The sequence below is a fragment of the Lepisma saccharinum genome, chromosome 23 (assembly GCF_977018435.1).
Source record: "Lepisma saccharinum chromosome 23, izLepSacc3.1, whole genome shotgun sequence".
In the NCBI taxonomy this organism is placed as follows: domain Eukaryota; kingdom Metazoa; phylum Arthropoda; class Insecta; order Zygentoma; family Lepismatidae; genus Lepisma; species Lepisma saccharinum.
In genome coordinates this window covers 39,439,259-39,465,031 of record NC_139251.1, presented here as the reverse complement: position 1 = coordinate 39,465,031, position 25,773 = coordinate 39,439,259, and the positions used below count along the sequence as shown (strand labels likewise).

General features: G+C 34.2%; 1 protein-coding gene across 3 annotated transcripts in view; it reads left to right on the top strand.

The window, feature by feature from the left end:
• The first annotated feature begins 652 nt into the window (after positions 1–652).
• The window catches only part of LOC146005539 (FIGNL1-interacting regulator of recombination and mitosis-like), a 61,915-nt gene continuing 36,794 nt past the window's right edge, over positions 653–25,773 (top strand). Inside the window, exons 1-8 of one of the 3 annotated variants that reach the window (XM_083144793.1) lie at positions 653–786; positions 5,699–5,825; positions 6,945–7,093; positions 13,808–13,894; positions 19,954–20,096; positions 21,656–21,810; positions 23,191–23,384; positions 24,345–24,490. In XM_083144793.1, the coding sequence (XP_083000919.1) occupies positions 5,723–5,825; positions 6,945–7,093; positions 13,808–13,894; positions 19,954–20,096; positions 21,656–21,810; positions 23,191–23,384; positions 24,345–24,490 (977 nt within the window). In that variant the 5' untranslated portion in view covers positions 653–786; positions 5,699–5,722. Of the gene's footprint in view, positions 817–5,698; positions 5,826–6,944; positions 7,094–13,807; positions 13,895–19,953; positions 20,097–21,655; positions 21,811–23,190; positions 23,385–24,344; positions 24,491–25,773 lie in introns of all 3 variants that reach the window. The other 2 variants (XM_083144794.1, XM_083144795.1) reach the window with 2 other exon arrangements.

The following is a 25,773-nucleotide window of genomic DNA, read 5'->3' as shown; positions in this document are numbered from 1 at the left end:
TGTGACAACACTGGCTGCTCCGGTGGGTCTGAGCGGCAACAGGGTCCCTTAACAGGTATATGAATAACCCCATAGAGTCCTTCCCCGCTCTTTCTTGCACTGGCGCCCTCTTCTCCCTTGTTGCCTCTTCAGGGTAGCGGAACGGCCTTCCTCTTCGCTTCTGTCGGCTGCAGAAAAAATGTCCTAGGCAATATCTACTCGACGGCAACGGGATTCACTGACGTATTTAACAATGTTGTAATTTTATTGAAACAACGTTTTAATTCTTTACATTTTGCTGTTACCTGCGGTAACACCGGCTACATGCACGCCACACCTCTGTATGATTATCATACCTAAATACATACCGGTTGCAGTTATAGGACTGTGCGGAATCCAGAAAAGTAGATACGGTGAATCGGTAAAATCAAGTCCCGATCGCGACTTTCCGAAACGATTTCCCGACTTTTCAGGATTCCGAGCAGCAGGGAAGTTTCAAATCACGTTTCAAATGATCGTGTTAGTGGCTCGATAGGAGGAAACTGTGTTAAATTCGAGACTTTTACAGTTTAGGGAAACTTCATCCCGGGAAATGGCGATTTTTTTCACTGTTTCTCGTGTCAACCAAAAACTTTCGATCCCGCACATTGCAGCAGAAAAATGTGTTTTTACTCTTCGAATTGGATTTGCCCTGATTTACAACTTGCAACACTGCGTCCTTGAAAAACATGGCGGTAAACTATTTGAGCAATGTCTCTTTGACGTATATTGGCAATTTTTATGAGTTGATGTTCTCATCGCTGGCAGGTACGTACAAATGTATGTCAATATTGAGTGGTAAGTAGCCTATGTTTTGTTTTAGAGAAACCGAGAATGAATTCAATCAATGTTTGGTTTTCAATGAAGTAAGCTTTTTTCTTTGGCATTAGATTATTTATTTCCTGTAAGAACCATACATGTAACACTAATTACAAGATTGATATAGGAAACCATATTGCATATTGACATGTCAAAAAAGCACATTCAGTAAGTTTCAACGTAACCAAGTGAACATTTTTTTCTGACTGTTCCTGTTTTGTTTCAACTCGGAATATTTTTCTAAGAAAGTGTGGTCTGAACGGAAGAGAAGCAATAAATGTACTATTCAACGCACTTCCATTCTGCAAGGATCATATGTTAAGAAAAACGTTTCTACGTAAGCAGATTATAATGAAGTGAAGTGTAAGTGCATATGCGCAAGAATTATGCAATTGCACGATACGTTCAAACGTCTCCACTTGTCAAATTTCGTGAGAAAAAAATATAACTGTACCAGTTGTATAAGCCGGAAACACATTAAACTCGTTTATTTTAAAATAAAAATCATTTCTACTTACCTCATATGCATACCGGAACATTTTTCAAGCTGGGGATCACCATGAAAAGAGCGTTATTTTTAACATTATAATCATTTATTGGTCGTTGCTAATTCGGCGGGCAAATCTTGACTCACGTTGTCTATCGTCAGCTGATGTGCAGTGTTTCCAAACTTATGAACCGATAAATGCCACACAAACTATTCACAAAAGGTTTTTAAGCGAAAATTGAGGCTAGTCACTACTTTATCTCCTTATCTGCATGGTGATTGCTTCTTTGCGTTCGCGGTGCGGGATTGTGGTGCGGCACCCGGCATCTCTTCGGGTAAGTACCTTTTTCTTTTTACACTTTCTGTTCACGATAGCCCCACTATCCATTCACGGGGTCGAGGTATGCCTACGAGGTTAGGTTAGGTTCCATTAGCACACATTTCACCCCTAAATATGTGCTTCATCATCTAAAAAAATCCTCAGTACGTTCAATTACTCATATCCGGAAAACATCAGTTTTTCTTGATTTACTCCTTCAGGAAATTTTTCCTCGCCTTGGGATTTACGTTGTTGAATTCCTTATAAAACAAGCTTTCCAACGATATATGACACGTATTCCTTAGGAAAAGGACGTAAACTAGACAGGGGGTTACATAATCAAACGCATGGAACATTTGATTCACGTAGTCGACGGTAATGGCAGCACGAGCTATCGTACAACGGAGATGCATGAATGACGAAAAATACCTTACTTACAGGCCAAATAAGTTGCACGATTCGAAAAAACAATTTCCCCGGCTTCAGAAAGTCCTCAAGAACGCAATTCTGTAAGTACTTTCTCGTCTTTTCTCCTGTAAATTTGAAGAAATCCGTCTCCGACTTATACAATCGTTACCAATAACTCTCCATGTACACACTGGCGCATGTATAATTTACGTAAGAGAAAATAATCCTTTCCACTTCACGCAATATTCAGCACTTACTTTCAAAGTGAATCCAAAGGTATTGGCCTAACTTCTGATTGCTGGATGCTTTCTGAGTAAATCAACCAATTATGTTTGGTGTCCCTAGCATTTATGAGAGTAGGTTACTCGAATTAAATTTTGTTGCCTCAATATTTCCTGTTTGGTGGAGTGGTTAGTCTAGATGCCAAGCATTATATGAAACCAGTATTCTAGGTTTGAATCTTGTGTAAGGCATGGGTTTGTTATTGTCTTTGTTTGTTCTTTATAGCATCAATTCACCATTCATTATCATTGTTGTAATGATGATTATTATTTTATTTCCATAGACCTTTGGTACAATAGCCATGGAAAGTGTACTAGTTGTGCAATAGTGAATTATAAAGATTTTTATTACATGTGATTCATTATAACACCCCTATCTGGTTCAAAATAAGGCTCAAGTTCCTTTTGTTTTCTTGCAATTTCACATGCTACGAATGCAATTTTTACATGGTTCAATTTCGATTTATGTCTGTTAACACATACTGCAGAGTTTTAGCGATCACTTAATATTTTGTTCAATATATGCTATCGTGGTTTGGTTCACTTACTTTTAAAATAAAGTCCCTAAATGCATTCTACTAAGGTTCCGATTTACTTCTACATTCATTCCAACGCTTCTACGATATTTACTGTCACTTGTCGTCGGAGAATATCTTGTCCATGAGAACTGCGTAAGGTAATTTTCAAGTTTTTTTTTGCAACATAAATAACTTTTTTACAGAGTCCAAACAGCGCTCATTACTTTAAAGAAGGTTCAAATTTCATGTGACAATGATTTCCAAAATTCTACAATAATTAGTCTTTGTGCTAGGAGAAATCATAAAACAATCGGAACCGTTACCGCTGATGACACAAACCCAACAAGTTTACTCGTAAATGCTTTTCTGTTTGTTTTTTTTTAACTTTTTACATTAATTGATTTGTACCATTGAAATTAGATGTTAATGAATAATTTATGGTACAATCATAAGGGGTATTAGTTCAACAAGATCAAAGCTTGTTGACGAATATACAGAAGTTTATTTTAAATTAGTCTCGTGAGGCAACAGTAGTTTATTTTTATCCAATATACGAGGGTCACTATTTATATTTTGAGCCTAACAATGAAAAAACAGGAAAACTGCTTTATTGTTTTTCGAAGTATTCTCCTTTATGGTCAATACACTTTTGCATTCCTTCGAACCATTTGTCAAAGCAGTTTTTCCAATCTTCTTGAGACACCTCCATAGTATGGTTTTTGAACGCATCAACGGCGTCTTCCGCCGACGAAAATCGTTGTCCACGCAATTTATTCTTGACATTCGGGAACAATAAGAAGTCATTGGGTGCCAAATCAGGACTGTACGGCGGATGACCCATCAATTCGATTTTTTGACTGTTCATAAAGTCGGTTGTTAGACAAGATGTGTGACAGCTGGCATTGTCTTGATGAAGAATGATCCGACGGCGTTCGTTTGACCGAAGACCTCTGGCAAACAAATTGTTGTGTACCATTCAAAGTTGACCGTTCTATGTTCCTCTAAAGGCACAGTTGCCACATGACCAGTTTTCCCGAAAAAAAACAGGTGACCATTTGTTTCGATGTGCTTCGAGCGCGAACAACTTTTGTTGGATTGGGTTCATCTTGAAACACCCATACAGTCGACTGCTGTTTACGTTCCGGCTCATATGCATATATCCATGATTCGTCACCTGTTACAATCTTATATATATATATATATATATACGTTTTTTGAAGCACCACGATTGTATTTATTGAGCATTTGTTTGCACCAATTGACGCGAGCGTCTTTTTGAGTTTTTGTCAAATTGTGTGGGATCCAACGAGAACATACTTTTCTCACAGCTAATAATATTTTATATATGCTGGTGGAACTAATGCCTATGGTTGCCTCAATCTCACAGTATGTCACATGACGATCTTGCAGTATTAGGTTTTGCACAGCATCAATGTTTTCTTGAACAACAACTGATTTTGGACGACCTTCGGGAATCTCGTCGGTGAGCGAATGGCGGCCACGATTAAATTCGTTATACCAGCGTTTCACAGTGGCAAAGGATGGGGCTTCATCGCCAAATGTGGAAGTAAGTTTATCGATGCACTCTTGTCTTGATAATCCACGTCAAAAATCGTAAAAAAATCATCGCACGAAAATGTTCACGAGTTAATTCCATTTCATTGTTGTCGCGCAATCTCCAAGGCAACATAAACAACACAAATGAAGCTATTGGCAAAACATTTGAAGTACGTTATTGTAAATAATGTCAGACGATTCCGTGAAACGTCAAATCGTGCCTAACTTCAATCAGTGTTGCCAAGGCTCAAAATATAAATAGTGACCCTCGTAGACACGGTTAACCAACAGTTAGACCTCACTTGTTACTTTGTGTTACAAATGATAACGTTGATTCCACATAATGCAGTTATTTTAAACCTGTGGTCCATGGACCCTTGAAGGCCACCAGGCCTTCCCAGGCTTGCTGAAATATTGTGAAACTTTTATTCTTGGGAAAGCTCAATGAAAATACACTATCAGTTTTTAAAAAATCCAATTTTAAATATCGTCCAAGACTTGCTAGAGGAAAAACTTGACAATATTTGTTGTTATTTTTTGTTAGTATTTGAGATTGTTTATAATACAAAACTTTGTAAATATAAAATCCATATTCTAGACAGAATATTATCGAAGATGATGTCTTTCATAATGTCATAATGATGTCTTTCATAATGTCATACTGGTGTCAAAAATAATTGTCTTCCCCTCTTTGGCCTAAAAACATACAGAAACTCTAAATGCAGAATAAAAGTTTCAACTGTTAAGCCTGATTTATTGAACCTTGGGTAACAGTTCCGTTTAGTGGAGACGGATTTCTTACTTTTTACACAAGAAAGTACATGCAACACTACTCTTCTCATTAAAGTAATATTATTAAGTTGTCATTATTGTTATAATTATTATCATTATAAAAATATGGATATTGTAATACGTTACATTTTATTATCATAAAAACACATATGATGAGCAACTTGAAATAAATACTTTATGTATTTTATAACTACAAATCTTGAGTTGAAAGACCTGTCAGACCTGGCAGAGCAGCCCTTGGCTGCACCTCGCCCGCTGAATAAAGAAATTTATTATTATTATTATTCCGCAACAGCAAACAATATTTAAATAGTGCAGTTAAGAATTACTTGTGTAATGTATACATAATTTTTATGTTATATTTAGATGCAAATTTTGTAACTTTGTTTCATTTTGCATGCCAGAACTAATTTTAAAAATATGCATAATAATAGTACTTAATATATATATTTGTTTGTTGTATTGTTCTTGTGAAAGTAATATTAATAACTTTTTCCAGGATCCTCAATGATTTCTGTTCAGAATGAGTTCCCAAGAATCAATTTTGCAGCTTCTGCAACAACTTGACCAGTTGTCAATTCAAGAACTGCAACAGAAGGTGGATCATGTGCTGCCTGATTTAACCATATCCTTTTTGAAACATTAAATAGAATACCAAAACACTAGTAGTATATGCAAATTGTGGACAGAACCGAATTGGAAAGCTAATTTTTGTCCTAATTCCTTGTTTGGGACCTGCTGTGCCTCCTGAGAGAAATCTTCAAAACATATGGCTTAGAGTACATCACCTAAATTTTGAAAAAAATATCAAAAGTGAGGGTAGATTGTGTCGTCCCCCTAGTTATATAAAGAAAAAAGAAAAAACTATGTTAGGCTGTATTGCAACTTCAGAACATTGTTTGAGTTATTTAAAATATATATATTTTGAAAGTATCTATGTAGTAAAACTATGAGACAAAATGGGGTTTCAACATAGCCAAATTATTAGCACTGTCACCTTTCTTGTGAGTATCCTTGGGTCTGATGCCAGTGAAAGTCCCAAAATTTCGGAGTTGACTCAGAATTATGAGGTTAAGTAGAGAGCTATTTTAAAGCATCAGCATTGCATTCTGTCCTGAATCAACAGACAATAGCAACAATAAGGGAGATTTCACACTGGATTGACAGACGACAGTTAGCTTGAACCGAAGTGGCATGTGCCCTTTCTATAGACAAGCGTGAACAGATAGAGGTGCAACAATGCAAACCATATGAAAACTTCGCAGTCCAAGTAAAATGCATACAACAAGCAACATTTGTAGTTTGTGTGTCTTCGGTTCGAAAGGTTGCATAGGCTACTGAGGGTTCACTTCCAAGCGACACATGTCACTTGCCAGCTCAGTTGGAAAGATTGATTGATTGATTGAGTTGGTGTTTTAAGTCCAGTTTATGCACAATAAGGCTAATCGGGACATGACCTACATTTTAAAGTGGGATCTGAACCACTATGTGCCTCCACCGGGTATCAAACCTGGGACCCTCAGTTAAAAGAAAGCTCTATGGACTATATGAGGCAACTTTCCACCATCCATGTCTTATCCTTTAAAGTTTAGTTTTTTTTCTTCAAGTTTGATCCATTGTATGGAGAAAATATACTGGAAAAAAAAGATATTTTGTAGATGGAGTGTTTCACTATGTCTATGTGAACAACTAGAATGCTTTAACGTAAAAACTTTGTTCGCTTCTTTCCTTAACACAGTGACACAAATGTCTTCAAGAAGAGAAATCAAAAGATGTGCAACTTCAGATTCTTCATGCTCTATTGGGGACATGCTTGCCTTGTTTGACAGTGTCTAATGTAGAGGAGAAGGTTTTTCAACACACTTTGCCAGCTGCCCTGAAGTTGTTTAATGAAGTAAGTAAATTAAAAAATTGACAAATGAATGAATTTCAGTGCTTGCTATTTGCTGAGCTTGTATTCTGTTCTTAACGCATACTACTACCAAGTTTTATTTTTCTACTTTATTATGTATAATATAATTAAGCCTTGTTAAGCCATATTTCCATTAGTCATCTGTCAAGAGGTGAAATGTACTTAATTCCTTTGGAGAAATCGTCAAAGATAAGGACTGTCAACAATACTTGTTTTTGTGTGGCTAATCACCCTGCTATGTGTATATATCTTTCTGTGTGTGTATTTCTTCATTTTAGTTTAGTTCTTCATCTGAGGAAGACTGATACAGGGTTGAAACGTTACATGTTAAGTGTTTTTTATATCTTATTAAACTGCCTTGGTCAGCAACTTAGTGTTTTTTTTTATTATTTACTAGTTTTTTCCTAGTTTTTCTGAAGTACACACAACATTTATGGTAACTTTAATCAAACAGGTACCCTGCTTTTGATATGGACATGTCTGTACTATTTTCATGACCATCTTCAGGTAGTTTTAGAGCTGTTAATTTTAGTGAACCAATATATCTGTAAATTGCCAGAAAAATTGTTTAAAATTGTGCCGTGATTTGTATGCCCTACTTTTGTAAAGTAAAAGTCCAAGTATGCACTTTTTTTTTCAAAGGACAAACTCTATGCATTCATTTAATTTTAAACATTAATTGTGGAAATGCAAAAAAATCTTACACAGTTATTTTTAGTGGTTTTTATTTTATCTGCTACATTTCGTCCTGGTTTCCCAGAACCTTTTCAAGCTTACACCAAGATACACATGTTTTATTATATGATGTTTTGTTAAAAATAATTATCTCTTATTTGAAAAACAGAAAATACAAAGTGGTTTATAAGTATGCTATATACAGCATATTCAGGTGTCCCTCAGGGATCAAATCTTGGTCCCCTTCTTTTTGCATTATATGTAAATGATCTTCCATCTGTTATGTTTTCATGCTGCTTATTGTATGCAGATGATTTAAAGATTTTTAAAGGCATTATACTTCCAGAAGATGCTATCTTATTACAAAAAGATATAGATGCTTGATATCCATGGAGTGTTCAGAATAAATTATATTTTAATATTAGTAAATGCTCAACAATAATGTTTATAAATAAAACAAAAGCTGTACTTCCTAATTAAATTCATTATATTCTTAATGGTAGTGTACTTACATGCGTAGATGTAATCAATGATTTAGGATTAATATTGGATAAGAATTTAAACTATAAACATCATTATTCTTACATCTGCTCGGATTTATATAAACATCTTGGATTTATAATTAGGTCAACTAAAGATTTTAAGAATACACAGGTTTTAATGAACCTATATAATGCAATTGTTCGTTCAAGGCTTGAATAATTAAGTGAAATTTGGGATCCATTTTATCAAGTACATTCAGATAATATTGAATGAATTCAGTTTAAATTTTTACGATATTTGTATTTTAAAAAGTATAATCGTTCAGCAGTATTAAATAGAATTTCTTATAATTTTTTACTTGTAGATTTTCAGGTGCCACCTTTAAAATCTAGAAGATTAATAGCTCAATACTTTATAAGATTATGAATTACTTAATAGATTCGCCTGAAGTGTTGCAGTATTAAACTTAATGTTAAGCCAATAAATTTTAGGTATTTGCTTCCTTTATTTATTGATAAATCGAGAAACAATATTCATAAATCTTCAGTTGTTATCAGACTTATGCACAAATTATAACAACCTTGTTCAAAAGGGAATTAAAGTAGACCTCGCGCTTCCTTTTATAACATATAGCTCAATAATAAAAGTACATATATTGTCATTGCCTAATCATTTAAATTCCCAGTAAATTTGATTGAAGCTGTGTTTGTATTATATTATTTTTATTAATACTATGTATTTAAAGTCATGCCTTATTTACTCTCATATGGATTTGATATTTGTACAAATTGTGTAATTAATTTTAGGTTCATCGACTATAAAAGTATTTAGCAGTACTCTGTTGTGATTGTACTATATTGTGTTTGTATTTTGTTCTGTTACTGTGTGTAACATACCTACTGCCATTTTTATCTTTTGCATTTTATTTTGTAATTCTGTATTTTTGTAATTTTTGAAATATATATCTAATCTTTATTATAAATGTTTTTAATATGATCCTTTGTAATTGGAACTATTGGTTCTGTTAAGGATATTTGCTAAATAAATAAATACAACACACAATCTCACATGGCTAGTCACTCTACACTTGTGTGTACAGCTTGTAAGCTTGAAAAAGTTCTGGAAAACCAGGACGGAACGTTGCAGATAAAGTAAAAGCCACTAAAAAGTAACTGTATTAGATTATATTGTATCTACAAAAGGTAGTTATGCGAACCTTTAAGAAGAACATAGATATTAATTGTGGAAACTAATGAATGATCATTTCTTGAGGCTATGGTATCAGTAAGTTCATATTGGTACGTCATGAGTATCAGCAAAAAAAATATCGTACTGGTCTATCCCCTAATTTATGGACATGAATAAATTCAGTATTTAGATGAATATGTAGAGTATATTAGAGTAGTAGAGTAGAAACTATCTTTAATGGTTACAAGAGTAATGTAGACATTCCGATGTGCATGTGCTGCTTCTGATGTGGCAGGATGTCTCGATCAGTGAGGTCAGTAGATGTTGGAGGAAAAAAGTAACTTGATACAGAAGTTAAAACCTGCTTGAAGTCTACTGCTTGTATTCATTATGAAAGTGCAATGCAATAGTTAAAAATTGGTTTTTGTAATGTTGTTGAAAAGGATGACAATTATAATTTGTAACTTGTACTTTATAATAATATGTATTAGAATTGCAACCATACTTAATTGATCTTTGAACAGTGTTTGGAAGTAACAGTTACCTTTACGAGGAATTATAAATGCAATTAGCTAGTTTGATAGTAAGCGCAGTAGCTGCAAATGTAACAGAGTTGCAATAGAAGTAATATTACAAGCAGTTACTTTGTGGCACTTAAATTGTTAACTCAAGCTAAATGTGGCAACCCTCCTTTAAACTGTCTTCTCTGGATGCTGAGGCAAAAGTATTATCGTGGAATCACCCAAGGCAGGGAAGATAGGCTTTGTTAGATGCTAAATTTAAAACACCCATGCTTTATTGCAGTTCATAATTTCTTATTGCATGTGAAGACTTCGGTATTGTGGGCGTATTGTTGAATTCATTTGGAATGTGGAAGTCCAGGTGGAAATAACTCGTTTAATAAGAGAAAATGTTTAAGGCAGGAGTTCCCAAACTTTTTCGTTTCATGGCATGTTGCAAGACTTTTCTGAGGCACCCAAGTGAGAATGTAGGACTATCTAACACTTGCAACGCTCAGTTAGTGATTTTAGGTTGCTTGCCTGAAGTTAAATAATAAACACATATTTCAAATTCAGAAACATTTTGTGTGTAAATGTATATATTTGGAACAATCATATTTCACTGAAAATATTGGAACATTTCGTAGCACCCCTGTAAGCCAGCAATGGCACCGTGGTGCACATTTTGGGAACCACTGGTTTTAGGTATATGCATGTGTAACGGTTGTTCATAAAATCCAGTCAAGTCAGCCGAAGTCTACTACATCTGTTCTTAAACTCAATCCAAGTACGGCTAGCTCCGCCCACTTCCGGCTTCGTGACGTCACAGTGACGTATCCGGCTTACTTGGCTCGTAAGATTTGTAAGCCGTTCCCAATGTGACTGAGTTGGCTAACTGAAGACGAAAACTAGCAGAAAGCACAATGCAGTAGCTTTTAATGGCCGGCAATCATTTGTTTGATGCCTTTGTAAGTCAGAAAGACAGCTGAAGGAAAAGGTGTAGTTAATATTATCTTATAATTCTTTCCATATATGTATATATGTGAAAAAATATGCAAAACTGGTATCCGAATAGAAAAAAAGTATAAAATAATGAAAAAAGTAGATTTTGATCTGAACTGTAATGAAATAAATGTTTTTATAGCCATTTCATTTACCATAATTCAACGTTATTAGTTAGTGTTAATACACGGTACACTAAACTAAATTCACCAACCAATAAAATACTACAAAATAATTATTTTTGATGTGTAGGCATACAGTTGATTAGTTTTTTTCTGTTATTTTTTGTGGAAATTTTTAAAACTTGTCAAAATATTTTATTAATTTATATTAATTAATGTAGCCGAGCTTTATATAGAGGTGAGATTTAGTGCCATTTACACCTAATACTACTTCCAAAGAAAGTCAACTGCTTTTAAACATGCTCAAGAGTCAAGCAGACGATTCATCACGCCATAATCCATGCTGTTCGTAAACTTCAGCGTGGAACAGCTTTCATGCACGCCGACTACGTGGGTGCTCCGGGGCTCGAGCACCCACATAAATAATCTTGTGGGTGCGCTGCACCCACAAGATTTTTAGTTTGGTAAAAACAAAATAAAATAAATATTTCTCACTTGCCATTATCAAAAAATAATAAGCAATTAAACATTGAGATGGAAGTTTAAAATTTCTAACCTCTAAAACATTATTGTTTTAAATGTGTTTGTGCAAAGACAACCAAGCAACACATCCCCCCCCCCCCTTCCTTGCCTGTCTCTGGCCAAGTCAAAGGCAGTCCCCACAATAACAATGGAAGTGTATCGTATTGTGAATAGAATCCCGTCTTCTCGGCTTGCTTTGATGTTTCCTTACAAGTGACACACTACAATATGCCCACTCCATTCGTCAACAATTGTTTTAAAATAACTACTTGCCGATATTGAGTACTAATAAAGAATAAACTGAATGGTGATTCTTCGTGAATTAATATAATTTGTAAGACACTCGCCAAAGAGGCTAGCAGTGTTTCAATCGCTATAAGAAGACAAGATGGTGTTGTAAAAAACATTCCCAGACTGACTTTGCGACCATTGGGTCTCACAAGGTGGTGTGTGAGGGTAAAATCACTACAATCGTTGGAAAGTAATTATGACGTTCTCTTGAAATTTTTGGAAGATCTGTCAGAAGAAAAAAGTGAAGTCGGTGGGAAGGCTAGTGGATATTTTTCAAACCTACATCAATTCAGATTTCTTATTTTCCTGAAAATGTTAATTTCAGTTTTCGGCAGGATTGAACAACTTCATTCTTCTTTTCAGAAGAAATCATTGTCATACCGAGAAATCAAAACTTTGGTAGAAACTTTGTCTGCAAGTTTAGCTTCACAAAGGATTATATTTTTTGAGTTGTGGAATGAAACCATGAGGAAAGGGAAGGAATTGAACATTGATAAACCAGTTTTGCCTAGAAAAAGCAAGATGCTAGAATGCTACGACGAAGGTATGATCCTTATACGTATCAAACGCCGGAGGAAATGTACAGACAAATATTTTTTGAAATAATTGATGTGGCTGTGGATTTGTTAAATCGTAGATTTCAAACAAAGGTTTTGGCACTTATTTCACAACTTGAAGCTTTTGCTATCGGTCAAATTGGTGCTGATCGAATTCTGCAGTTCTATGGGACAGACTCTTGATAAAGACAAGCTAACATTGCACAGGGACATGTTTCTATATGTGTGCAGAACGAACAAAGAAAAAGTGGCCAACTTGTCAGACATTACAAATATTTTAAGTAGAGAAAACAGTGGTCGTATGCGTGAAATGCTCACAGAAATTGTGAAGTTTGTACGGGTGATTTTAACTATACCTGTTACTTCTTGTACTTCTAATCGGTCATTTTCAGCACTTAGACGATTGAAAACGTTTTTGCGGTCAACAATGACCCAAAAAAGATTGGATGATTTGGCAATTTTGCAAGTTCATAAAGAAATGACTAAAAATATTGACATTACTAAAATTGCAAAGAAATTCATAAGTGCAAATGACGTAAGAAGGAATGTGTTTTATAATATAAAATTTATATTGAAAGTTAACATGTCATGATTATTATTATTATTATTATTTGGTACATAAAGTTAGTCATTTTGTAGTTTTTGTTCACAACAAAATCCTTGCATAGTTCTTTCTGCAATACAATTAAAATTATTTGCATTTATGAAGTTTTTCATTTTAATTTGTATGAATGTGGTATTTTCTTTTAGTAAGGTGTTGATAATATCATTGCATCTTGCAATCATTGTGCATGTAAGTTGTTTAAAGTATAAAATACTTGATAATTACAGATCTAACCGCCATTGATATGCACCCACAGAAATTTTGGGAAGTCGGTGCCCTTGACAGCTTTGCTAGTGATGTCGCCATGACGTTTCGTGTGACGTCTGCATAATCCACTCGTAAGACCTGGGCTGACTTGGCTAGGGTTTACGAACAGCCATATAGAGAGATGAAAATAAAATGGCCATTCAAACAAAGATGATTCCTTGTTCCATCATTTCTTTATTTTATTTGTTGTGATGATAATATCTTAAACTTATTTTATGTACCAGAAACATAAATAAAACACAATTAATAACTTTCCAAGCACTGTGCATTCAATTATATAGTATCATGTTTATACATTTGTCATGCTGCCACAACAAAAAGTTTGTACTTTTGAATGTTTACGCTTTATTTAAACTAATTTAAGACAAATACAATAATAATAAGGAAGCAATTATGCTACCAAAACAAGTTTGGAGCATTTTATGATGCATTTAAAATGTTCATAAATGAAGAATTCTGTATTGAAATTATTTATTTAATTTCAGGTTTTGGAAGGAATCCATTCTAATGTAGAAGAAGCATCAGCATCTGATGCAGGAGATAATGTGGAAAAAATTACTACTTTGCTTCAGGTATTAAACATAGTTTAATTATACAGATAGAGAAAACAGAGTGTTAATCATAATAAGAGAAGATTTATGTCTGTGTTATTGTTTTGTTGTATTGTAGTGGTTCTATGCTGCTTTTGTTATATTTACAAGGAGGAAGCATTACCAATTCTGTCCCTCTGTTTATTTGCCATTTTATTTATTTGTTAGTCTACCAGATTTTTGCACACTGTAGTGCAGCGGTTCTCATATTTTTTTCTCATTGTACCCTTTAGTCATAACTAAACGTTTAATGTACACCCCACCATAGGTTTTCTGAGAATAGTGGGTTTTGTGGGATTTTTTAACTGCGTGATTGATGGGACGTTTTTGATATGTTGGAGGCATGTATCTGCAATAGAATAAATTGCATTCGGGCTGTATGTGGAAAGATGGTAAACAAACAAACATCAGAATCCTACGTTTATTATTTTATTGGGTGTTAGTTAGTTACAAAAATAAAAATGTGAAGTACTTGTATGCTAAGAAGTATTAAAAAAAGTTTATTTTCACATATTTTTTCCAGAGCTTTTGTAAAAAAGTAAAGAATAGAAATAAGTTTGTAAACAGTCAAGAACAATTTTGGAGTTTTTATTATAAATCCTCAGTTTTTACTGAGGAGGATGTGCCTGCATAGCCTGACACAGTTTCTTAATATTGTCTTTCAAGCTGAGATTCGGCTCTAAATTTAACCTATTATAGATTTCGAAAGAGTATTTTATTTCAAAACATATGAAACAAAGATAAGAGTGCCGGTGATAAAATCTGCCTTATTTCCCTGTTGAGTGCTAAAGCTATGAAGTCTGAAACAATGAAGTCTGCTCTACACACTTGCAACAAAAAATGTTGCCATGTGGGTATTCTCAACATTTCTCTTCTGAGCAGATCGCGTACCCCCTTCAAGTCGTTCATGTACCCCTGGGGGTATGAGTACCACAGTTTGAGAGCCACTGCTGTAGTTTATATTTGAATAATAACTCATCTCGATCTTTACATTATTTATTTATAGGGCTGGGATTTTGATGCAAATGCACCTTTTTTTTGGTAAGGCAGAAACGTTGCATAAGTAGATAGAAACGTGTTTTACACGAAAGTGAATAAATTGGGATGCCTTTGTTAGGGCATTTTTTTGCATTTTTTGACCCTTTTGGGAGTAAAGGTCATTTTTTTGAACTTTTTAAACCGTTTGTCATTTTTCGACCTTTTAAAAGTCATATATGCATTTTTCTACATTTTGGTGAAAGAAGGGGTATTTTACATGCAAATGTAACCCTTTGGAGGAGAGAGGTTCCCGACTCTCGTCTCATTGCCTTCAGCGCAGATCTGAACGACTGTGTTTGAAGAAACAAATAAATTCTGTGCGCTATTGTCGATACAAGCTTTTGTGTAACAATTCATTTCAAATAATGTGATTTCCCCCTCTATCAGTAAATACATTGTCGCCGAACAGATTATTGTTCAAAAACAAGGGTTACAAAGGTTTGTGCTTTGTATCGGACATTTTGTCAGGGAAACAATTTGCCCTCCATAGAATTGAAAGTGACTTAATAGCAAGTGATATTGTTCATTTCAAGTACGCTCCTCTTGTGTCTGTGGAAGTCGAGAGAAATGTTTCCGTGTACAAGGCTCTCTTGTCCGAAAATCGACAATCATTCACTTTTGAAAATTTTCATATGGTTTTCGTTGTGTACTGCCACTCGATACTTAAAGTGTAAAAGATGACAAAAAGTGATTTTTCTTATTTGTACTACCATACGCAATTAACATGTGATAGATACTGTAACGTTAATTTGTAATTTGAATTTCTCATGGTAGTTTATAAATTTGTTCTACAAATCTTTCAGAATTTTTAGGTCATTTTTCTAAGTTTATAGGGCATTTTCTTGCATGTATTAGGTCATAAATGCATTTTTTAAAGGTCATTTTTTGGCAATTTTAAGGTCATCAAATTCCTAGCCCTATTTATTTATTTAGCAAAGATCCTTAACAGAATATATTGTTACAAAATACAAGAAAAAGATAGAAATGGCAGTAGGTGTGTTATTCAAAGTAACAGAACAAAATACAAACACAATATAGTACAATCACAACAGAGTATCACTAAATACTTTCAGATACAAACATATTATACATCACACAATAGTCGATAAACACTAAGATTAATTACACAAATTGTACAAATATCAAATCCATATGAGAGTAAATGGAGCATGACTTTAAATACATAATGTTGATAAAAATAATATAATACAAACAGCTTGACTAAACACTAAATAATTTTAACACAATATAATGTGAATTTAAATATTAGACATTGACAATATATTTTTTATTAAAATTCTGATCTCCGGGAAATGTCTCAAATTCATTAATTTTGTTATTTTTCACATTCGTACTTACCTATTCTGCATTGCTAAGGATTCTTTAAGGTGGGATTTTGCTTTTTTCACGAAAATAGTTTCAATTTTCCACATATCGAGTAATTATTGTTCGTTGCTTTTTCGCTTACGTTACACACAAAATGGCAGGCAAATCTTGACTAGCGTTGTCTATCAACAGTGGGGTATGCAGTGTTTCCAACCTTCTTCACCGAAAAATACCTACTTTCGTGTTACTGATTTTGTATTTTTTCTCGGGTTCGAAAACTCCACGAACCATGCACAGATAGCCCCATGAACTATGCATGCGTAGCCCCACAAACCATTCATAAATAGCCCCACAAACCATGACACTGCAAGGTTAGGTTAGGTAAGGCAAACATAGTTAAAATTGTCTTCTTCTTGCAAAACAACGGTGTGGTTGGAAACACTGACGGGGGGTTACGTCATCAAACACACGGAACATGTGATTTACGTAGTGGAAGGTAATGGAGGCAAGAGCTTTTGTGCATCGGAGAGACATTAATGTCGAAAAATACATGATTTGAATAAATTGAACAAAGGGAGAAAACACTTCCACGACCTTTTAAAAGTCTACAGAAACTCAGTTCCGTAAGAACTTTCTCCTGTAAAATTGAAGATGTACGTTTCCCGGAGATCAGAATTTTGCCATTTCTTTTTATTATTGAATTATATATTATAAAAGGAAGTGCAAATTATGATCAAAAAATCATGTAATCAAATGCTGTCCTTGAATGCCATTGGCCAGCATGGTAGCAGAGTACATTAAGGGGCCAACTTTCAATTTTCCAGTAAAGTTCCCAGATTCAAATTCTGACACAGTCATGGGTGTTCTTTGTGAGTGTACCTTCACCGATTCTAATTTCATCCTGAAAGGTTAGAATGAATTGATGAAGTAGAATAAACTTTCTGACGAAGTTGCCAAAATCTTGTACTGCTGAAAATAGATACCTGGTTATCAATCAAAATGCTTATTGGTATACTGTAGTGAGTTGCTAATAGCAAAAAATAAATAGCAATTTGAATACCATTGGTAAGACTATATATTAGCTTAGATTTGCAAAGAAAGAGGAACACAATTGTGGAACATTATCACTATGCTATTCCATGCATCATATTTCCTTGATACCTCCCACCAATTAGCTATATAACACAGATATGTATGCTTGACTGAAGCATATTTAGTTAAACAATTAAACAAGCTGAAAATGTCATTCTTGTGTATTAAGAGAAAATTATATTTCTTGGCATAAGAATTATTTAAATATTCTAGTCTTGTAGATTTTTAAACTCCAAAGTAATGAGTAATTTGAGTAAATCATCATTTGAATTTTTCAAGTTGGATATCTTTGTTTGCATTTGATAAGGTTCAGCTTCAAAACTTTAACATTTTTAAAAAAAAATACTCTGAGACTTGATATATTCGTGTAAGGGAAGTTTATGTCTTTGTTACCAATGGAGATAGTTTTCACTATTTTGACACTATAAAACTTGAATAAACTTGGTATTTTGATTAATTTATTCAATTTTATAATGTAAATTTTATGATTTGTCAAATACTATATCTGATGGTCACGAGATTAATGTGGACATTTCTGAATGTATTAGTGATGTGGCAGATTAATCAGTGCTCTATAGTTTTTTGCTCTTACATATCGGTGCTTCAGTTTTTTGGTAGAATTTCTGATACTTTTTTTGATGCAACATTTTTTTTATAAATAGCCTTTCATTTAGCATAAAATTATGCCATTTTGTTATTCAATTTTTTTAATGCAAATGCGTGGTTACGTACATTAACAAATGAGGTAAATGGGCCATTTGTGTTCTTCATTAAACATTGTGATTTTATATTGGGTTGAATATGGGTTGCTTATAAATTTTGCATCATTATTGAGAAAGTATATTCATATCAGTCTATTCCTAGTGTGATTATGTTGGGAATAGACTAAAATTACTTTGATTTTATGATTTTCAAGGGACCAAGGTGAAAAAGATTAAAAAGTAGGAAAGTCTAAATTCCAGAAAAAATTTATAGCATTTTGCTCTTTCGGGATAATGAAGATTGAGTGTATAATGCAGGGACATAAAGTCTGGGTTCCATTGTATTTACTAATATGATAGTTGTCAATATAAAACAGAATTTGTTCAATGAAAATCCTCAATTATAGACTGTGTTTCGTAAGTTCCTCCAGGATTTCGAAGTGTGCCCATGCAGCAGCAAACCCACATACAAGAGATGAAAGCATGCCAATGACCCAGAAATGTCCGTGACTGTGCAAGTTTGTTTTATGACAGAAGCCGAAGCTTTGTCGTTTCTCTGCTAGGAGGCAGTAGTGTGCAAATGATATTTTCAGGTGAACAGAAAGCTTTTTTTGTCCTGCAATTTGCTGTTTCACCTTTCCTCACTATGCATGACATTTGCTGTGGGGTTGTTCTAAATATTGTGTTTACGTGCCTCCGTTACCAAGAGATTTGCCAGAGCTTCGACAAATAATCATGGCAGCAGTTGCTACCATTGATGTTGGAACGTATGTGGCAGAAGTTAGATAGCAGGATTGATTTCTGTCAAGTCACCAAGGGAGGACATGTCGAACATTTGTAACAGGTTAAAAAGTTCAATCATTTCTGTTTTTGCTTACCTGCTCTCATCTCAGTGGGTGAGTTGTCCCCTGAGCTATCAATTTCCGAAATCCCGGAGTGGGCTTACAAAATGACCATGTATTCATTAATTAGTGTATGTAACCAGGTGACCGCAGTGAGTTTTGGCTTTGGAGAACAAGCATTTACTTTCCAAAACTGAAGTTATATCGATTTTACATTCATATTCATAAAAAAAAATATAGTATGTGTGGCAGAATTTTGCAGTGGAACCTTGAGTATACATTTTCCATGATATTGTGAAAATGTGTAATCTGGGAAAATTTTGTAACATTTTGCTTCGTGTAGACCAGAGAGTTAAAATATGTGAAAGGGGAAAATTGAAACAAAAATTATTGTTTCAGTGTGAGTAATTCCTGGAAGGATACATGAATTTTCCTCAGGTGTGAAAAAGGATCACATTTAATTCAAATTGCACTTTTTTTTCTGAAGCTGCTACTCTTCTAGCTTCATTGAGGACTTAAGGCTTATATTATTACTTTGAAATGTCTAGGAAGGGTGGTCAAATATCTCAGGAGTAATCAGTTAATTCTGGATGTCAAGGTTGAGGGTGATTGTATTTTTAATTTTTAAAACTGGCAATTGACATGAACACTTTACGTTAATTGATTATCTTTTGTTAATTCAGATTGCACGTTTATGATTACTTAATTTCGGGTGTCAAATAGGTAAAGAAAAGATGGAGGAGAGTCATTGATCCTTGTTAGTTTTTGATGCAGTGGAGGGTACGTGTACTTTGAAAGATATATAAGAAACTACCCTCGTAAATATTTAGTATAAAATGTTAATACAAATTAGTTTTTATTGTAAGAATTGTTATTCTTGACTTGAAAATATGGAATTATACTTCCATTTTATCTGGGTCATATAGTAGCCATCCTGAGTAAACCAATATGCTAATGTGCCTATATTGGCTGGTATCAATTGAGTATCAATTAATTTGTCTCATTCCTAGTGTATATATGGTAATAGAATGTGATCTTGCAGGTTTGCACTGTTCTTCTGGAATGTATGGACTGTGCACTCCAATTTGTGGATTCAGCTGAGAAGGTTAATTATTCTGATATTCCTTCGCTGCCAAGAGCAGCTGTCACAGTTATGTTTGAATCATTTAAACATTGCAAAGACAGGTGAGTAACATATTGTGTGAACGTTGAAACCTTTATCTGTAAGAAAGTGGAAGTCGCATTATATTTCCAATGTCAACACCTTCAAGAAAGGTATTTAGGGGAATAAAGTAGATGATACCAGTGGCGGATTAATGTACTCTTCCAGGAAAAAGAACTACTTTTTCAAACTGGTACCACTAGGTCTATTAAGGTTTCGTGTTAGTTGTAGAGTAATTTCTAAGAATGGTCGCTTATTTTTACACATTTTACATTAATTGATTATTTACAATTAATCAGGGATGGGCTGATATGAAATTTTGGCCGATACCGACAAAGTACCAATATAAAATTTACAGATACCCAATATTCTACCGATCCGATATAAAGTTCCAAATGATCCTTGAAGAACCAGAATGGATCATTGACCTCCTTAACAAATGCATGTTCCGAGGCGACTGCAATGCAGAAGAAGTTGTATATTTAGACATTTACTTTTTAAAAATGTAGTGCATGGAGATTATCCATAAAAATTTTAGCAAAATGGCAGAATTTTGCACTAAATTATACATTGATATGCCTATTTTGGCTGATACCGATAGAGTAGCGATTAATCTGTCCCATCCCTACTATTAATTAATTAATTAATTGGCATCATAGAGTCAGTGTCCATGACTGAGTGGTCAGTGTATAGTTTGCTACAAATAGCCAGAGGTGCCATGTTTGAAATCTTGTCAGATTACATCTTCTACATTGATGTAGGATTGTGTTTGTTTAATCATCAGGGGGAGGTTTTCCTTTCTAGATGCATAAAGGGGCAATTTACACTAAGCTGGGGATGCAATAACTTAATTTTAGATGACAGCGGGGAAATCACTATTTATTTTTTAAAGTTCCCAGGGGGAAGAGGGGGGGGGGGGGCATTGAGTTCAAATCCAAAAAAAATGTAAGATTGCAGTTGCACCAATCATCATTATCACCTTTTTTCAGAAGTACATAGTTTTATATGCCTTACTGACTGATTCATCAGTGGAATTGGATTTAATTGTAGCTTTTTTTTTTGGGGGGGGGGGGGGGGTGAGGGTTATATTGGTTTTAAGCGTGTGTGTTTAAACTTTTTGTTTGCCTGTTTATTTACTGTCAGATATAGTGGTAAAATTGATTGACCATCTTACCAATATGGCATTGTTGTTCATTAATCAGTAGCTACATACACATACAGCCCATTCCTACAATAACAACAACTCAGGATTTTATTACATTATGATATGAAACTAAAACAAGGTATCAAGACTCCTCACTGAGTTCTTGTGATTTTGAAATCATGTTGAACAAAGTGGAAATTAGTGATGCCTCAATATATTTTTTTAATATATTGGTAAAATTCTAAATTAATTACTAAATTATCTTTATAAAAACAAAAGTACACATGCGGAACATCTAAATTTTATATTGTTTTACCTGTCTGATGTAGATAGCTTTTGACCATACAGTAATTTTACACTTAGAAGCATGATTGCCACTTCAGCTTTTGTGTGTAGCAGTTGCTCAAATTTGTAATTATTATTTTATCATTATTCCAGTGAAACAGTGTATGGCGAGTTTTTACAAAACGTGAATGACATGTTACTTTCAATGTTCCGGAAAACACAAGAGATGCAGCAGCATTTCATTCACGTAATTAATAATATTCACTTCAACTGCATGTACGAGGAGGAATTGGAAGCACTTGTAGAAGGTAACTTTCATCTGTTCAAGAAAACACTGTGTGTATATTGTCTAAGTTTGAAGTGTGCAGTTGTTTTTTTTTTTGTTTTTACTAAATTCATTTTTAACAGACCTGGGACATATTGACATATCGGTGCCGATAATTTTACCGATCTAATATATCTATAAATATTTTACAATTTTGTGCAATATTGTGCCACTTTGTTATAATTTTTTTATGAATATAAACATAGAATCTCCATTCCACACTTTTTTTTAAAGTAATTGTCTAATGTGTAACGTTTTTTGAAAATGTAGAAATCTACTACAATAGGTGGCTGTGGGAATTTACCACCTCTTGCTGCTTTATTTAGTGTGTTAGATAAATAGTTATTGGGAACAATATGTGTGTTATTACCAGGGCCCGGATTTTGATGACCTGAATGATCTACAAAATGACTTAAATATTTTATTTATTTCAGGGTATGACTGTTAGTAGAGCATAGTTCTTATTTCTGTAACGTTAGAATGGAAATTTCAAGGTGTATGTGAATTTTAAGTATAACAATCTGTAAAGACCTTAACTTATTCAAAATTATTGCAGTAGGTAATGTCGAGCGGCATGTTGCTTTGTTCCTACAATCACGTGGTGATAGAATTTTTGTTTTCATTCTTACAAAAATCAAGGCGATAAATGTCAGTTCCTGGCTAAAAATTAGTGAATGAAACATAATGCAATTACATTACTTTTTTTTGTTGCAGTTGTGCCAAAATAAGACCAGAAAAAGAAGTAAAACATGAAAAATGACCTAAGATTTAAAAATAGATGACAGAAAATGGTACAATAAAATTCACATTTTTATAATAAGTTGTTCATATTCAACATTTTAATACTTAAGAGCAATGCATTCTACATGAGGAAAAAAAGATGACATCATCAAAATTCAGGCCCTGGTTATTACATTCTACTAAAATTATGTATTATTTATGCAGTAATTCATGATTTTTTTTGTGCAAAAATAATAATGTTTGTTACTCATTAGTGAATGATCAAAGTATCACATGAAAAAAACACCCCTGATTCTTGCTTCCCTCTCCATATCTAAGAGTCAATTTACTGTTGTTTGCCTTCTCGTTTTTACCTTTGCACGTGAAATAAATGTACCAGTATTAGGCTTAGTGAGATTCTAAGTGTACATTTAGATGAAATATAGTGACATTCTCCCAGACATATACACCAATTGCCCTAATGATTTGGTCTGGAAAATTTTTGTTCTTGGTCTTCTTACAAAGCGAAGAACACTCTGTGGTTCTGTTTCTGATATGACATTTTTGCCATGTTTCCTAGGCATCCTTCCACCTCCTTTTAATCTATTTTACCTTTTGACCAAGTTTTTTTCTTCTTTCCTAGTATGTGTTATTTTGGGTGAAATAGGCCAAGTTCTCTCAGGTTTGGACGTGAAATCAATGGCTGATCAATGGAAATTGTATGCCAAGGTAACACAGCAGTATGCGGAGCATTTAAAACAGAGGTTGGATGTGGCAGAACCACTGAAGTTCTTAACAAAGGAGCTCACACAGAATTTAGATGCAGTATTTGAAATGGTACGTAAGATGTAGCTCAACTTTTACCATCTCTAGTAAAAATAGTCTGTTTTCACATGGCATGTTTATCTATTGTGACAAAGATATTTTTGTGATTCAAAGGTTACCATAATGCATGAGAATGCTGCTTGTTGCAGATGTCGATTGTTTCAGCCAGTTGTTTTGTTAGTAAGTCTTATATTGCTATATTTTTGTGCAGTGGGCATATTTTAAAATAGGAATACTAGGCCAAAAGGAGGAAGTCTGCCCCCTGCCCCCTTTGACCAGGCCAGTGGTTTCAGTGTAAATCAGAAAGAAAATTCAGTGTTTGCAACATTACCAAACTAGATAAAGATGTGATCGATGATTTCAGATCATAAGAGTAGACTCATAAATGGGTCACCGATGGCATATTAGTAATCCTGTCACCTTGTAATCAAGATATGATTGCTTTTGAGGGTGCATTGCACAGTGGTTCGGATCCCACCGTTGAACTGTTGGTCCAGTCCTGGTTAGTCTTTCTGTTCATAATGTGGGCTGAAAAAAAACTTTTTAGACTGAGAAACATGCTGCCACCCCCCTCCCCCCGTGGCAGACTGGTTAGCACATTGCACTATGATGTCAGGGGTCCCGGGTTCGAATCCTGGCCTTGGTATGGATGTTTGTGAGTGGCCATTCATCAATTTCATCATCGCTCATCCCCACCTTCGCAAATTAGCCAAAAGTGAAGTAAAATAATGCAAATCAATCAATCAAGACAGAAACATGTGCAATATATAGTGGTCTCATGCCTAAATGTTTTTAATTTATACGTTCATAGTAAATGTAGTACATTAATTTAAATTCAACTGAAACAAAAATAAGACAATGTTAAACACATTGTAATGCTGAATGTATGTTCGTTACTTTATCTGATTGTTCTTTCTCAGTATATTTTGTAATGTAAGTATATTAATATTTTATTTATTTATACTTTTTTAGGCTGAAAATGACAGAAAACAAATGTTCCTTACTCTAAAACTTGGGAGTTTGATTCTAAAGATCATCATAGTACAGTGTGAAAAATACAAGGATTATTTGGGTGATTGCCAGAATGAACTTTTGGCATTGTTGCTGAGTCTTTACAGGTATATATTTTTTTTCACTTTAATGTTAAAGGTAGTGCTGAGCTAGTAGTGACCAATTCTATCCTTGAATCCTAGTGTCTTACGTCGTACAGGATTACTAAGACAGGGTTCCCTCACACCTGGAAAACATGGAATTATCAGGGAATTTGAAGAAAAGTAAAAACTCGGGGAAGTATGGGGGAAAATCATCTAATAATCAATGAGTCCCAATGAAGCACATCTGAAGGACTAACATATGCTTGTTTTTGTACTAATAATTCCAACTTCATTAACTTGCTTTATATGAACTATTTTGAAGATGTAGGCTTTAGATATGTGTTAATTTTACATCACAGATTGATATTATAAGAGGGTGTCTACAGTCAAGAATTCAATGGACAGGCCAAGAAAGTCAAGAAATTATGCTTTAGGTCAAGAACTTTTGCTATTTTTTACAGTATAGTGAACTTAGATTGTTATATACCTGTACTGGGATTTGATAAAATTGAATATTTGGAAATCTAAAATTGTATTGAGTTGTGGTTAGGATTTGTTCACTTCATTTCATAAGAATTTTTACATGCATTAATTATTAAAGCAAGTCTAAATCTTGTTAAAGTACAACTTCAGTTTTCATCGTAACAGGTCTTGGGATTTTCGTAATTTCCAACTATACCTAAGTAGGGGGCGATTAAATAAATGTTAAGAATAAAGAAAAAAAGGTCAAGGAAAAAAAAGATCAAGAAAAAGTCAAGAATTTCGGATTTGTTATTTAGGTTGACAACGTGTATAATCTTCTGTTTGCCGAAATTATTCTACATATACACACCCAGTCTTACCATATAAATATTTCAAATCTGAATGAAATAGCAGAAGATACTTTTAAGATATTATATTCTATGGATGTGTGTTACATGGATATATTGTGTACACAAAGCACAAAATGACCCCCTTTGACCTGCATATAGGACTTAAGTCTCTGTGGCCACTCATCAATTGCATTATGCCTGTATCGTCTAAAGTCTATGAGGGGGGTCGTAGATAGGCTATGACAGCCTTTGGCCACTCGCTTGCTAAGCGAGAGGAACGTTGTAAGAGAAAGGGGGTAGCTCTGAAGAGCAACGTTGACACTCAAACTGCAAGGTGGCTAGCCCCGTGAAATAAGAACACATGGACATCTACAAGGTAACCAAGAAAGTTTTTGCCGTTTTTGACGTCCCATTAATCATGCGCTCACAGAGAGGAAACGAAATGACGCACGTGCCTGCCAAGCGATCGGGAGTTAGTGTGACCATCGACTGACA